Source organism: Dermochelys coriacea, chromosome 6, assembly GCF_009764565.3.
Source record: "Dermochelys coriacea isolate rDerCor1 chromosome 6, rDerCor1.pri.v4, whole genome shotgun sequence".
NCBI lineage: Eukaryota > Metazoa > Chordata > Testudines > Dermochelyidae > Dermochelys > Dermochelys coriacea.
In genome coordinates, this window is record NC_050073.1 from 68476393 (window position 1) to 68492518 (window position 16126).

General features: G+C 47.2%; 1 protein-coding gene across 1 annotated transcript; it reads left to right on the plus strand.

Annotated features, from left to right (window-relative positions):
* The first annotated feature begins 1438 nt into the window (after positions 1 to 1438).
* On the plus strand, positions 1439 to 10829 carry LOC119857258 (sepiapterin reductase-like). Its single transcript, XM_038405940.2, has one exon. The coding sequence runs from the start codon at positions 8786 to 8788 to the stop codon at positions 9599 to 9601; it is 816 nt and encodes a 271-aa protein (XP_038261868.1). The 5' UTR covers positions 1439 to 8785; the 3' UTR covers positions 9602 to 10829.
* The last annotated feature ends 5297 nt before the right edge of the window (positions 10830 to 16126 follow it).

A 16126-nucleotide genomic window follows, 5' to 3' on the forward strand; every position in this document is an offset into this window, starting at 1 on the left:
CTAGAATGTCATTCCTGACCCTTATATCAAGGGTACAAGGTTATCCTCACCTACTCTTTTTCAGTGTGGAGCCTTCTTCCTTCCTTTTCATGAACCTGAGTTACGAGAGAATTCCAACAAAGAAACACAGTTCCATTTAATTTAAAAATGCAGTTCCAGCTGGAGAGGGCATCCCAGAACTTGGAGGATTTTCATTATCTGGATCCAAATTCTGTCTCTTGGGTTCATCTCTAGCTATACCAAAAAAAGGGAGTCCCAAGAGACAGAAGGATGTTTCTGTTGATATGCCTACAGAAATGACTGGCAGCAATATTAATCATGGGTGAATCTGGAAATGTGCTGCAATTGGTCAATACCAAAGGCTAACAAAACTGAACTCAGTTTACTTCGTCAGAGTTTGTGTCAAACAGAAGCAGACTGAAGGAGTTAGAAAAAAAATTGGCATAAACTATGTTGAAATCACTGCTGTTTCCCATGTTCACTACCAGCTACTTGATGCACGTGTGCGCGTTATATACCTGTACAGCTACCGTCAGCTCAGTAGTAGCAAAAACCAAACCTTGTTTACAGTCTTCGTAGTCCCTTCCCTGGATCACAGCCAGGCCTGCTCAGAACCAGCACCTTATTCATCACAGAACCAGTTCCCATGCACATGCAGGAACTGCCCCTAACTGAAATCACCTAAAAATGCAGCTGCATCTCTGGCCAAAATCATCCTTTTTTTAAACACTAAATTGTGGTAGACTACAAATATGTCCATTGCATGGTCCAGTTCATGAACTGCAACAGCCCTCAAGCCAAAGTGGACTGTGTAAGGCAGATTTTTTTGGTTTGCAGGCCCAAATATGTAGAAAAAAAATTGTCTGGTCTATTAAAACAGGCTTTGTGCCATAGCGAAACATCTCAGCCAACAAATATAATTGCACCACTCTAAGATTTCACTGTACTGATATTTTGAATAAACAAATTAATTCTGACTTACTTTATTGGCTTGTAAAGATGGCATAATTATTGTTCTTTCTTGCATCAGCTTCTCTTAGCTAATGTAGCCTTAGTTTCAGAATGGAAGTCTTCTAACAGAATTATAATTAATAAACAGTTTAGTAAATCATGAGATAGGTTATCCATAAAACTTATGTGTATTAAAAAATTATACTTATGTCAATAACAGAGACATGGCTACTTTTAAATCAGATACATTGACAAAATCTGCAATGTGCACAAACCCCAAACCTTCCTACCTTTTTTCCAATAGTAATAGGTATTTGTTATTAGCATCTCATTTACATGTATATATTTTAACTTGTAAAACTAATTGTTGGCTGCTCATTTAGATTAAATGTATAAGTCAACATGTAATTGTAAACTTGTGCTTACTTTTTAAAAATGTTTTCAAATAAAAATAACCAGGCCCCAGCATTGTCTGATTTTTAAGAAACTTTTTATTTATTAACCAAAGGAGTTTTGTCATTATGACTACAACTTACATATGACTAACCAGCGTTGTCTGTTGTCTTAAATTGATGGTCCTGCATTGCACTGTTCGATATCAAAATATGGTGCAGTGGGGCATTCACAAAATGTGCATCTTATTCAGCTAACCAAATGAACAAAGTTTTAAATACTTTTATACACATTAAACTGTGCACCCCCTAACTCTCATACATACACTCTGGGGATAACAAGAAGTTTGAGGGGCTAAGATAACTGAGGCTTATGCTCTGACAGTGTGTGTGTGTGTGTGTGTGTGTGTGTGTGTGTGAGAGAGAGAGAGAGAGAGAGAGAGAGGGGCCTCCTGTTCTCTCAAATGTAATAACTGCACAGCTAAACACAGGTATGTTGAAGCTAAATGAAGTGGCAGATCCTACTATGCTAACCCCAGTCTGTGTCTTCCTATACTTCATACACGTACAAATACAATTCATAGACTAACCTTGTATGGGAATACTAAAAACAGATTGCTCTTTTATGTTGATCGGAGCACTCCAGAGAACTGAGCCAATAAACATTGACCTGTTGAAGATGAATTTTCTATCAGAATAAGCATTGGGAATCCACCTCTGACTGCACAGTCATAGGGAGCTGTGCACCTGGGTCACAGCTATTCAGTAAGGGAATTCCCAAAAGAAAGGTTTTCGCTGATTCTTTATGTTGGAACATTGATTATCAACACTGTGCCAATAAACTCAGTATTTTTACTCCATTTTCTCTGCTTTACCCTAACGTTCTCTGCATCGCTAGTGCAGAGGAATAGCTGCTGGGAAAGATTGGACTTGGATTTTTCTGTTGCTGCCTTCCCCCACATTTCCCCTTGAATTACAAAGCCCATCTGATGCTAGTGTAGGTATGTTTCAGAGTAGCAGCCGTGTTAGTCTGTATTCGCAAAAAGAAAAGGAGTACTTGTGGCACCTTAGAGACTAACAAATTTATTTGAGCATAAGCTTTTGTGAGCTGCATCTGATGAAGTGAGCTGTAGCTCACAAAAGCTTATGCTCAAATAAATTTGTTAGTCTCTAGGTGCCACAGTGTACGTATGTAACACACATTTGTCATCCCTTCATGCTTCATCATAGTAGCTTAGCAGACTCTGCCATCAGAGTGGACCTCCAAGCACTACAAGTAATAGTAACAGCTCTACCTCTCCTGAGACCAGTGCTTTACACAATCCATGTTTGATACCTCATGTTAATATGAAGAAAACAGTAAAATCCTCATTGCTTTCCAGTCAGACCAATTCCTTTGCTTTTCTGGAACGATTTCCCTCTCATCCGCTGGAATTTAACTCAACCACTGATGCTTGAGGACCTAAGACACCTCAGTGGGGTGGAGCTAAAATCAGGAAGCAGTTTATTGTTTTCACTCAAATATCAGCTCAATCTGAGAGCATCAGTTGTTTTGCAATTAGGAATATGTTAATTAGTCCTCTGTCCTCTACACCTGGGACTAGACATGGAGATGGAGAATCGCATCGATAAACAATGGGACTGCCACACGAGAGAGGCCAACTTTACTAAGGATGACACAGGTTAGCAATTTTACTTTAGAGCTCTCTCTCCTGTACCATTCATGAGATGGAAGAACAGAGGATAATAAATCCACATCTACAGACACACACGAGTGAGAAGTCAGGACTGGGACATTGGCCCTTCAGTTGCCAAAACACAGGTTTCTACCCCATGAGCTAAAGGAGAACTAATTGCTAAGCTAGCAGAAGCAATAGGTCACTTGTCCTCTGTGTGGGCCAATATCACTCACATACACAAAGAGCCAGGACAGTGTAGGAGGGGCAGCAACTCTTTTTTTGTCTTCCAAGACAAAAGTGGGTAAAACAAAATAGAACTACCTGCTGGTCCCTGAGAGACTTTCCATTCTCTTCACCATCAGTCCCAGGGATCTTTCCGACTATGCTGATGGTGTTCCCCAACCACATCTTATCATTAGTACTGTTCCCACAATACTATTCACATGGAGCCCTGAAATTGGCTGCAAGATTTCTGAGGGTAAAGTTGCATGGTTGAAACATGTAGCTAATACTCTCCTCTGCTTTTCTTTTAGTTCCATTAGCCATCATCTCCAAGTTGTTTATTAATTCCTTGTCAAGTTGACACAAGGCTGGAGAAGACATTCTGCTGGGGTGGCTACACAAGGGAAAATGACAAATGTTCTTTGGTATATTCCACTCCTTGCAGCCTGTCTCGCTGAGGTTTCTTGAAGGAGGAGCTATCTGCCTTTCCAAACAATCAAGGCTGAACAAGGACATGCCTGCTCAGTGATATTTGAGAAAGTAATTTTAGGACTTATGATTAATGTTATGGGATACAAATAGCACTTTTTAAAAGCAGAGAAAAAACAAGAGCATGACTCATGTCACTGCACTGCATAAGTTTCTACTGTGCAGCTTCTGTCATAAAATGAAGCAGCAGCATTGTTTCCCTGACAGCCTATGCAGAGAGCTGGATGAAACATAGGGAATGCGTTTAACGTACAGTTGCACCCCTCTTCCAAAAAGATCCAAATGCGCTTTGCAGACTGTATATATTAGGATCACTCACTGACGATTAAAATGAAACTACAGCTGAGGTGGAATGCAAAATACACTCTGCATCAGCAACACCACATAACAGTTCTTAGAGAGAAAAGTAAAGCAACCTAGCTACCATAGTGATTAGGCGTTTTATAATATTCTATCTGGGAATGTGTCTCCGGTTGAAATTAGATGGAATTTAGGCAGAATGTAATTAGCCAAAGTGGGATGCAGCCAGGACACGGGCTAATAGATCTACTCATGCAAAAAGTGCTATGCAAACTTTAATGATTACAAGTGAGAAGGAATTTTCTTTTATGCCCTCTAGAGGTGATAGTATTAGCAGCACAGTGTCCCATAACATCACACCAGGACACTGTTTCAAAAGATTCTGTGGAAAGAATACCACCTTCTGAATTGCTAGCATCATTTATTCCTGCAGCATTCTTGCAGCTCTATCCAAGTATAATGACCAGCCCAGACCCTGCATAGTGTACAGGGGTTCTCAGGACAATTTTTTGGTGCCCTCAAAGTGTAGCCACCAACTTTTGCTGATGGCCACTCTCCCACTTTTTCCTAAAATATTTAATTAGCTTTAGGAAAAACAAATAAATATGCTCATACACAGGTCCAAACCATTATAATTTACTTATTGCTAGCTAGTAAGTCTGTTGTGAAAGTGATATTAACAAACAACCAAGTATTATTTTTCACAACAGACTTACTGAGCCCTGCCAAGACTGGAGACAAATTAAGCCCTGGATGGGGGGTCGGGGAGGCAGCAGCTGCCTGGAGCCCAAAGCTCTGCAGCCAGAGCCTGTGCCCCGCCAGCCCAGGGCTGAAGCCCAAAGCCTGAGCCCACCATCCCTGGGAAGGTGGGGAATGCACCAGTTGCCTGCTCCTCAAGGTTGTGCCCCATGTGTCTCCAGAGAGGGGTAGGAACCAACCCCTGCTGGTGGACTCAGCAATCAACACTAAGGTGGAGCATCCATGAGCAAGGGACAGGAGGACGGGAGACTACTTCCTCCCCCCTCGCCAGCCATCACAGCCCAGATTGCTCTGGAGACAAGAAAAGCCCCTGGTGGCCACATTTAAGAAATGCTGGTGTAAGATATCTGATGAGATTATAACACAAGGTAGAATGGTAAATGGCTTTCTTGAGGCTGGTAATGGAAAAAGAAAAATTAATGATAACCAAGATAAGCCTATTTTACATAGTATATGGCGGGTCTCTATCTTTAGAAAAGCTTTAGATTCTCTTCATGCTCACATTCTTTTGCTACTCTGTGCAAGGGACCAGAATATGGACTTTTTCAAAAGACGAATTCTAAACAAGTGATACAGTGTGGGGGACTTGTCTCCTAGTCTCCAGTTTTCCTATGCAGGCTCCCTAGTGGCAGTTCAGCATTGACTTGCAGGAGAAAACTGCCCAATAAGGATGACTTCTTCAGGTGGGAGGCTTGGCCCAAGATCTGTCTTTCCCTGCACTCTGTTCAGAGAAGGAGCTAGAGGTTGGTCTGCTCCTTCCTTTCCCACCCAAGAGCAGGCTGGGAAGGAGCAGCGCCCCTTGCAGTGCACTGGTATTGTTATCTTTATTATTTGCATTGCCACTTCACATTTTCAAAGCACTTTACAGACATTAGCTAGAAGCTTGAAGCTAATCAGCTTCCTTTAGCAAGGACCATCACTGTGATAAAGAGATACACATCCTTATGCATATGCAGTCAATCAAACATTCAGAAGCAAATACTGAGAAAATGCATGTAATTTGCTGATTTAGCCTTACTTCTGTTGTCATTCTCTATTATTGTCAACTCGGTGTTAACAGAATGTTTTGCTTTAATACTTGAATTATATTAATACCTCACATTATTACACGTATGAAGCCAAATATGGCGCTAACTTAGTTGCTTACAACCTCAATCCTTACTCCCAATACACATTCCAATAAATTTATTCTGTAAAAACAATACATTTTTGTTTTGTTTTTTACAGTAAACTTGTCAACTACAAACCTTGAATATGCAAAAGATGTTCCAAGGACAAGCATAACAAGGATTGATAAAACCAGACTGAATCTGTTTTCACAATAAAAGCTGGCATAAAAATAAATAAAATTCTCTATTATCACAATAGCAACAATAATGTACACAGAATAATGGTTTTGGAATGCTTACTACCTAGTCTAGATCTATCTCCAAAATTAAAAACAAAAAACAAAAACAGAAGAATGACAGGATCCTTTTTTCAAGCCTTTCAATACTGAAAATTCGATGTTTTGGTTTGGTTTCATAAGGTTTCTGTATCACAGTAAGCTTAGAAATGGAAAGCATTCGCTAGGCAGGCAGTGACTTAAGACCTCCATAGAAGCCTTCCGTAGAAGCAGTTTTAAAATGAACAACTATACATAACCACAGATATATATATATATGGAACAAAATATTCCTCTTTAGGGCCCCAAGGGGCTAGCTTTCCAGCCATCATTTATAAGTATTGATAACGTCCTGTCCTTTCACTCCAGTTTGCACAACTAAAATGCCCACCTCATTTTTATTGAAAACTGCCCACGGATAACTAGGCTGATAAATCCTGCTCTCTGTACCCTTTTGTACAATTATTTGTATGCAAAATGTTGCCTTCAGGATTCAGTGACTGTGTCCATCCCTATATTTGCAGAAGTCAGCTCTGAAAGACGCTACAAACTAGGTTCAATTGAGAGCCAAAATTTCATAGGCTTTTCCCAGCAGTAGCTGAACCATCCAAACTCCTGAGTCTGCATCATTGGGTTGGAAATCTTAATAGCACAGGCACTCAACAAAAAGTTTTCCTCTGAGGCATGCCAGAATAGATCAGGAGGAACTCCACTGAAGGCAACAAGATCAGGATCCCAAGAAGGATCAGGCCCAAGGTATGCAACATTGTGGGCTTAGCAGAGGGGCCAGCAATGCTAGGCAAACACCCTTTATCATAGTATTTCTCTACTGGGGGGTTGGCTCCCCAGCTGGATGACTTCTCTGAACATTTCAGAGCCTCACAGGCTACGTCTACACATTTCCGATTGAGCCTCCCAGGCCAAGGGGACAGAGGCTTTGATCTGGATACAGAGTTGGATTTGGCTGGGAGAGGGGAAAGAACAGGGGTTACTTTACCTATATGAGTTGGTCCATCCCTGCTGCACAGGCCAGCCCCATCTGGAGTGGGCAGCACAGGGCGCATCCCCCAGTACTGGGATGGGGAGATCAGTCCCAAGAATCAGAGTTTCCCTTCAGCTCCCATTGGAAGGACCTGCTCCTGGCAGATCAGGCAGAGAGGGGCACAGGAGTCAGTCGGGCTGAGGTAGGGTTGCCAAGCCTACAGGATTGTCCTGGAGTCTCCAGAAATTAAAGATTAATTTTAATTAAAGATTTACACAACGCACAGTCAACCTGTGGAACGCCTTGCCAGAGGATGTGGTGAAGGCCAAGACTACACAGGGCTCAAAAAAGAACTAGATAAATTCATGAAGGATAGGGCCATCAATCGCTTTTAACCAAGATGGGCAAGGATGGTGTCCCTGTCCTCTGTTTGCCAGAAGCTGGGATAGGCAATGGGATGGATAACTTGATGATTACCTGTTCATTCCCTCTAGGGCACCTGGCATTGGCCACTGTCAGAAGACAGGCTACTGGGCTAGATGGACCTTTGGTCTGACCCAGTATGGCCGTTCTTATGTTCTTATTATGTCATGTAACGAAACCTCCAGGAATATGTCCAAGCAAAATTGGTAACCCTAGGCTGGGGGGGGGTTGGAGGCAGAGCCTGTGCTAGGCATAAGCAAACTAAGCAATTGCTTACAGTCCCAAGCAGCTCCATGGACCATTGTTCCCTCTAAGCTGTGCGCATGTGTGCGCGCACACAGACCCTAAACTCCGCGCACATGGCGAAACACCGCGCGCACAAAAATTTGCACAGAAGCTCAACAATTTGCACAGAATAAATTTTTTGTGCACACAACCTGCCAAAAATTAGAGGGAACTTTGCCATGGACCCCCTATTAATTATTAGTATGTGTTGTGTGTGGTGGGAGGAGAGGGGGGCAAAATATCCTTCTTTAGGGCCCACAGTGGGCTAGCACCAGTACTGGTCAGAGGGATTCCTGGCCGTTTGAGCTAAGGGAGGGTGGGGCGCGACTCCTGGCAGGTCAGTTCCCAGGGGGATGGTAGGACTCTGGCCTGGCATCACCCACCCAGGGAACAGGGTTACCATATTTCATGTTCCCCAAAAGAGGACACTGGGGAGAAGGGAGCAGGGAGGGGGTACAGTTGGAGGTGCTGGAGGGGTGTGTACTACTGGAAGGATTACCGGGGGGGGGGCGGGGGGTGGTCCTGGATGGGTACCTGTGAGGGGGATACTCACTGGAGGTGAGGGGCAGTGTCACTCCCTGTCACAGTGGCACGCACAAGCCCAGGACCCAGTGCCAGCCGTCCGTCAGTGCCTCCCTGCGGGACCCCCTTCCCAGGGTTGGAACCGGGGTTGCAGGGGGATGGACCAATCGGCTGCTGCAGATGCAGGGGAGGGACCAATCGGGGCTCCCTCTGAGCTGCAACTGTCTGCTGCAAAAAAAGGACTGGACCTCAATTTTAAATTGTTTTGATTCTCAGAAGGCTGGGTGCAGCTGACTGCGGGAGGAATCACGCGGAGCTTAAAACCAGCCCCTTGACCTATTCAGCCAGCCCCGCCCACTCTCTAGCTGCAGGCCAGGCCAGCAGGCAGAGCGAGAAGATGGAAGCTGGAGAGAGAGCCGGGAAAAGGCAAGTCTCCTTGGGCAAGGCAGCCTGCATCCTCACTGGGGCATCCCGGGGCTTCGGCCGGTGCCTGGCCCTGCTGCTGGCCCCGCGGCTGGAGACCGGCTCCGTCCTGATCCCAGTGGCCCGATCCCAGGGGGGCTTGGCCGATCTGGAGGCTGAGCTGCGGTCCAGTTCCCCCAGCTTGAAAGTGCATTCCGTGCAGGCCGATCTGAGCACGGAGGACGGGCTACAGCTGGTGCTCCGAGCAGTCCAGGACAGGCTGCCGGGAGCGGCTAATCTGGAGCGGCTCCTCATCATCAACAATGCAGGATCTCTTGGAGACATTTCCAAATCCTTTGTGGATTTCACCAGCCCAGCCGAGGTCAACAGCTACTTTGCCCTCAACGTCACCTCGGCTCTTTGCCTCACATCCTCCATCCTGAAGTCCTTCCCAGGGCACCCTGGCTTGTGCAAGACTGTTGTCAACATCTCTTCGCTATGTGCCCTGAAGCCCTTCAAGAGCTGGACGTTGTACTGCACGGGGAAGGCCTCGCGGGACATGATGTTCCAGGTGCTGGCACTTGAGAAGCCGGACGTCCGCGTTCTCAGCTATGCCCCAGGGCCTCTGGACACCGAAATGCAGCAGCTGGCCCGCACGAGGTCCGGAGACCCGGAAGTGCGCCAGCAGTTCCTCCGCATGCAGCAGAGCGGGCAGCTGCTGGACTGCAGCGTGTCAGCCCAAAAGCTAGTGACTCTGCTGCTGGAGGACGCCTTCGCCTCCGGGGCGCACATAGACTTCTATGAAATCTAGCCCGCCACCCGCCTTGCTTGCCCCCACCACACGCACCTGGGCGTCCGCTTCTGCGCCCGAGCTACGTACACGACGAGCGCGGCTTGTGACTCTCCTTCCTAATCCCCACCGGGCGCAGAGCGGACCGCCAAGCGAGAGGGGCCTCGCCCGGGGGAGGCGGGAGCCCTGGGCTCGCCGAGCCAGCACTCCCCGGACGGGTCACAGGGGCAGCAGCCAGGCCGGGCTGGAAGAAGCAGCGGGGGCAGCAGCACGGGGTGGGGGCCCGCAAACCGCGCGGCCACCCCGGCAACCGCCGCCCAGGGCGCCCCCAACTGTCAGCTCCCGGCCCGGCCCGGCCGCGCGGCTCAGGCTACCCCTCCCCCATCCCTTCTACCTCGCCCCGCGCCGTTGCCCCCTCCCCCTGGCCCGCCGCGCGCAGGGCAGGAAGTTGCCGCAGACGTCACCGCGCATGCTCAGGTGGCCGGCCCGTGCCCGCCCCAGTCGCAGCGGGGTGGCTCATCCCCGGGGCGGGGGGGCTGAGGTGCCCCAGGGTCTCGGGCTTGGCGGCCGCCGGTAGCGCGGGGCAGGGCCCTCCCGAGGCCGCAGCCACCTGCAGCGCCCCTCAGGCCGGGCCTCCGCCGCGGTGACCGCTGAGCCACCCCCAGCCGGCGATTGCGGTAGCTCGCCTTGGCAGAGCCCGGGGTGCCCGCCCCCCCCCTCCGGACGCCGCCATGGGGCGCGGCCCGGCCCGGCCCGGCCCCTGACTCCGCTCTCCCGCCTCAGTGCTCCGCTCGGGGCGGGCCGCGGCTCGGCCTCGCGCGCGCGCAGGGGGGAGCAGGAGCCGTTCAGCCCCTAGCAGGGACGCTGGGCTGCAAGGAGAAGTCATGAAATCAAAGCAACAGGAGTTCCCTTCATCCACCGGCCAGTGACGGCAGGGGCTGGCAGGACAGTTAAGGGCAGCCCTTGCAAAACTTTTCACCCACTTCCTCAGAAAGAGGAGTTGTTTAAACGGGCAAGTAAAATGTCATTATTAATAATCGTTATTTTATCAGTCATCATGGTAAAGGATGAGCAAGTACGTTTTATGGCTGGGCTGGGCAATTTTCATGACCGTATGCAGGTCTGGTTAACCCTGAAGCATTTTTAATAAGGTGGAAAGTTGACTGTCCATTCCTGTGGCACCAACTTTGTTCATCTTTGAAACAGGACACACCCCAGGGCTCTGAGGTTTGCTAGTGAATATCTGCTAGAAGATGTACATATTGTATAAGCCACAAAATTGTTTGTTGGTCTCTAAGGTGCCACAAGTACTCCTTTTCTTTCCACAAAATTGTGTTTCTTCTGGCTAAGCTATTACCCATTCCTTAGACTGTAAGCTGTTCAGGGTAGGACTATATGTTATGTTTGTACGTCACCCAGCCCACAGTGAAGCTAGAGCATGTAGATGCTTCTGCAATACAAATTTAATAAATCTGCTTATCATGGGGGTGGGGGTGCTTGGTCCTTCGGGCTTGATGCCTTATTCCTGGGGAAATTGGTATTACACCCAGAGACTATGATTTTAAGTTTTTACAAACTGGAATAGAATTTTGAAATTATATTGTGCTTCTTATATTCATAATATCTCACCTACTTTACAAAGCAATGCATGGGATGCATATGTGCAAGAACTGTGTAAATAAACAAGAATCAGATGCCCAAAGTGCCTTGAGTATTAGAACTTGTGGTTTTGTTTTGTGGTGTTCTGTTTTAGGGAGGAAACTGGAATTCCTCTTTTCAAATAGTGCAATGGGTGCTTTGATTTCATGTCCCATCAAAGTGTGGCCCTACTAAGGGTATGTCTACACTATGAAATTAGATCAATCTTACAGAAGTTGATTTTTAGAAATCGATTTTATACAGTTGATTGCGTATATCCAGACTAAATGCATTAAGTTGGCAGAGTGTGTCCTCACTACCGTGGCTAGCATAGACTTTCAGAGCATTGCACGGTGGGTAGCTATCCCACAGTCTCCGCTGTCCATTGGAATTCTGAGTTGAGCTCCCAATGCCTGATTGGGCAAAAACAGTGTCACAGGTGGTTTTGGGTACATGTTGTCTGTTGCCCCTCCCTCCATGAAAGCAGCAGCAGAAAATTGTTTCATGCCTTTTTTCCATGCAGACACCATACTGCTGTCAGCAGACAGTGCAGTAGGACTGCTAACCGTTAGTCATCCACAGCTTCCTCTGCAACTCTGCTGTCCTGCAGATGCCATACCACAGCAAGCATGGAGCCCACTCAGCTCACCACTGCTGTTGTGAGCACTGCAAACTCCTCCTGCATTATCTTGCGGTATGTGCAGAACCTGCAAAAGAGGAGGCGACAACAGAGCGATCACCATAGCGATGAGGACATGGACAGAGACTTCTCTCAAAGCACAGGCCCTGGCAATTTGGACATCATGGTGGTAATGGGGCAGGTTCCTGCTGTGGAATGCTGATTCTGGGCCCGGGAAACAAGCACAGACTGGGGGGACTGCATAGTGTTACAGGTATGGGATGATTCCCAGTGGCTGCAAAACTTTTGCATGCATAAGGGCACTTTCATGGAACTTTGGCTTGCGCTTCAGGGCAGGGGAAAGCAAGAATACCAAGATGAGAGCAGCCCTCACAGTTGAGAAGCAAGTGGTGATAGCCCTCTGGAAGCTCGCAATACCAGACAGCTACCGGTCAGTTGGGAATCAATTTGGAGTGGGTAAATGTACTGTGGGGGCTGCTGTGATCCAAGTAGCCAACGCAATCGCTGAGCTGCTGCTCTCAAGAGTAGTGACTCTGGGAAATGTGCAGGTCATAGTGGATGTCTTTGCTGCAATAGAGTTCCCTAACTGTGGTGGGGCGATAGACCAAACACATATCCCTATCTTGGGACCAGACCACCTTGGCAGCCAGTATGTAAACCACAAGGGGTACTCTTCAATGGGTGCTGAAAGCACTGGTGGATCACAAGGGATGTTCCACCGACGTCAACGTGGGATGGCCAGGAAGGTTGCGTGACGCTCGCATCTTCAGGAACTCTGGTCTGTTTGAACAGCTGCAGGAAGGAACTTACTTCCCAGACCAGAAAATTACCACTGGGGATGTTGAAATGCCTATAGTCATCCTTGGGGACCCAGACTACCCCTTAATGCCATGGCTCATGAAGCCATACACAGGCACCCTGGACAGTAGTAAGGAGCAGTTCAACTATAGGCTGAGCAAGTGCAGAATGGTGGTAGAATGTGCATTTGGACGTTTAAAAGCTCGCTGGCACGGTTTACTGACTAGGTTAGATCTCAGTGAAACCAATATTCCCATTGTTATTGCTGCTTGCTGTGCGCTCCACAATATCTGTGAGAATAAGGGGGAGACATTTATGGCAGGGTGGGAGGTTGAGGCAAATCGCCTGGCGGCTGATTACGCAGAGCCAGACACCAGGGCAATTAGAAGAACACAACTGGGCACCCTGCGCATCAGAGAAGCTTTGGAAACCAGTTTGATGACCCGCCAGGCTACAGTGTGACAGTTCTGTTTGTTTCTCCTTGATGAACCCCCCCCCCCCTTGGTTCACTCTACTTCCCTGTAAGCCAACCAGCCTCTCCCTTTCAATCACAGCTTTCAGAGGCAATAAAGTCATTGTTTCAAAATCATGCATTCTTTATTAATTCATCACACAAATAGTGAGAAAACTCACAAGGTAGCCTGGGAGGGGTGGGTGAGGAGGGAAGCACCGAGTGGGGTGCTGGATGAGGGGGAGTGGGTTGCTGGATGAGGGGAAGCGGGAAGGACAAGGCCACACTACAGTTCAAAACTTATTGAATGCCAGCCTTCTGTTGCTTGGGCAATCCTCTGGGGTGGAGTGGCTGGGTGCCCGTAGCCCCTCCCCCCCCCCGTGTTCTTGGGCGTCTGGGTGAGGAGGGCAGGTGGTTATACAGGGGCTGCAGCGGCGTTCTGTGCTCCTGCTGCCTTTCCTGCAGCTCCACCAGATGTCTGAGCAAATCACTTTGCTCCCCTACTAGCCTTAGTATTGCATCCTACCTCCTCTCATCGTGCTCCTCCCTCCTCTCATCGCGTTCATTTAACGCTTTCCTGGACTCTGCCATTGTTTGCCTCCACGCATTCTGCTGTGCTCTTTCAGTGCAGGAGGACTGCATAAGCTCTGAGAACATTTCATTGCAAGTGCACTTTTTTCACCTTCTAATCTGCGCTAGCCTCTGGGACGGAGATGATAGGGGGAGCGTAGAAACATTTTCAGCTGCGGGAGGAAAAAAAGGGAGAGTAGTATTTAAAAAGATTCCTTTGTTCTCTAAAATGTAAGACTATTTCACACTGAATCAAGCGATTCACATTACATAGCACATGTGCTTTTGGTACAAGGTCGCATTTTGCCTCTTATATTGTGTGCCTGCCGGTTTGGTGTGAGACATCACACACGCTCGGTTGGGCAACAGAATTTGGCTTGCAGGCAGCCATGGTAAGGCAAAGAGTTTCGGCTTCTTCAACCTTCATAACGTGGGAACGGTTTCAAACAGCAGCACCCTCCTTTCCCATATCAAGCAAAACCTGTTGGGTTGGCCATTTAAAAGAAGGGGCTGTGGTTTTAGGGTGAATGTGCAGCACATTTCAACCCAAACCCCCCCCCCCCCCATTCTCTGGGATGATCGCCTCACCACCACATGGCTAGTATCAGGGAAGATCCCTGTCAGCCAAACAGGAACAGCTCAGCATGAACGAGCCTCCCCACACTATGTGGCTAACAGCAGGGATGATTTCTTTTCAGCCAAAGGCAAACAGCCCAGCAGGAACGGGCACCTCTGAATGTCCCCTTAAACAGATTTGCCGTATTTCATGACCAGTGGTGGGGAAGTGGTAGGAGCTCCTCCTAGAATTGCATGCAGCTCATCATAGAAGCAGCATATATAGGGCTCTGACTCGGAGCGACCGTTTGCATCCTTTGGTTTTTGGTAGGCTTGCCTCAGCTCCTTAACATTCACATGGCACTGCTGTGTGTCCCTTTTGTAGCCTCTGTCCATCATGCCCTTGGAGACTTTGGCAAATATATTGGCATTTCATCTTTTGGAACGGAGTTCTGCCTGCACAGATTCTTCTCCCCATACAGTGATCAGATCCAGTACCTCCCATTCAGTCCATGCTGGAGCTCTTTTGCAATTCTGGGACTCCATGGTCACCTGTACTGATGAGCTCTGCATGGTCACCTGTGCTGATCAGCTCGCCACACTGGCCAAACAGGAAATGAAATTCAAAAGTTCCCGGAGCTTTTCCTGTCTACCTGGCCAGTGCATCTGAGTTGAGAGTGCTGTCCAGAGCTGTCACAATGGAGCACTCTGGGATAGCTCCTGGAGGCCAGTACCGTCGAATTGTGTCCACACTACCCTAAATTCGACCTAGTGAGGTCCATTTTAGCGCTACTCCCCTCGCCGGGGAGGAGTACAGAAATCAATTTTAAGAGCCCTTTAAGTTGATAAAACAGGCTTGGTCGTGCAGACAAATGCAGGGTTAAATCGACCTAACGCTGCTAAATTCGACCTGAACTTGTAGTGTAGACCAGGGCTCAGAGTTCAGCCTCTGTTCCCCTCTACCTTTTTTAGACAGTATTGGGCTGAAGCTCAAATCCTACTATTGAATTTGAACTCTCCAACCTGTATCCAATCAAGCCCTCCTTTCAAGGTCCAGTTTTCTTGCTGTAGTCCCCCCAATTATGAAATCATCCCCTCTAAAGTAGGTGAGTGTATTAGAACACATGTGGGTCATTCACTTATCTGCCTCCTTCCATCTCAAAACTCTAAGCACATTTTAAAAGATCTCAAAAGTGCAACTGCTTAATGAATAGATCAAGATCTACTTTAATTTAAAACACAAGTGCAACCAATTAACAAACAGACGGTGTTTCAAATTATAGGCCTCTTTAAAAAGGCTCTGCTCTTTTGCATAAAAAGACAGGATACTTGGAAGTAGAAATTTTTTGCATCGAAGTTTCATCCAGGCGGCTAGATGATTTCAGGTTATTTATTACAGCTAAAAGTCTATTGCAAAATCTGTAACAGGGAAGGTGCTAGAGGGAAAGAGGGGGATAAAAAACATCCTAAAGAAAATTCAATAATTAGGTTAATTTTTTAGGCAGTTGGGGTGCCCTAAAAAAATCCAAATTTCTATGATTTTTATAATTTGGCTGCAAAATGATATCCCAGTTTCACAGATAAGACTAAAGTCATGCAGATATCTGGAACTTAAACACATTACTGTACATGTAAAAACCTGACCTAGGAGTCAAAATGACCGTGACTATCTCACTGATCAATGAGCTTATACAAAAATTCTAAATTTACTTTAAAAAAAGATTGAAGGGGCTCCTTACACAAACAGAAACCTTCAGACATATCAAGGATGGGGGACATGCCAATTACAAACTACACACAACCGCTCCCTCCCCTCATCACCCTTCACTGTAACAAAACATGGGAGGTGGAAGCCAAACATTCTCACCAGGAAAACAAACATCTTCCAATGGGA

Coding starts and splice junctions, on each gene's coding strand:
- LOC119857258 (XM_038405940.2), top strand. CDS start 8,786: ATGGAAGCTGGAGAGAGAGCCGGGAAAAGGCAAGTCTCCTTGGGCAAG.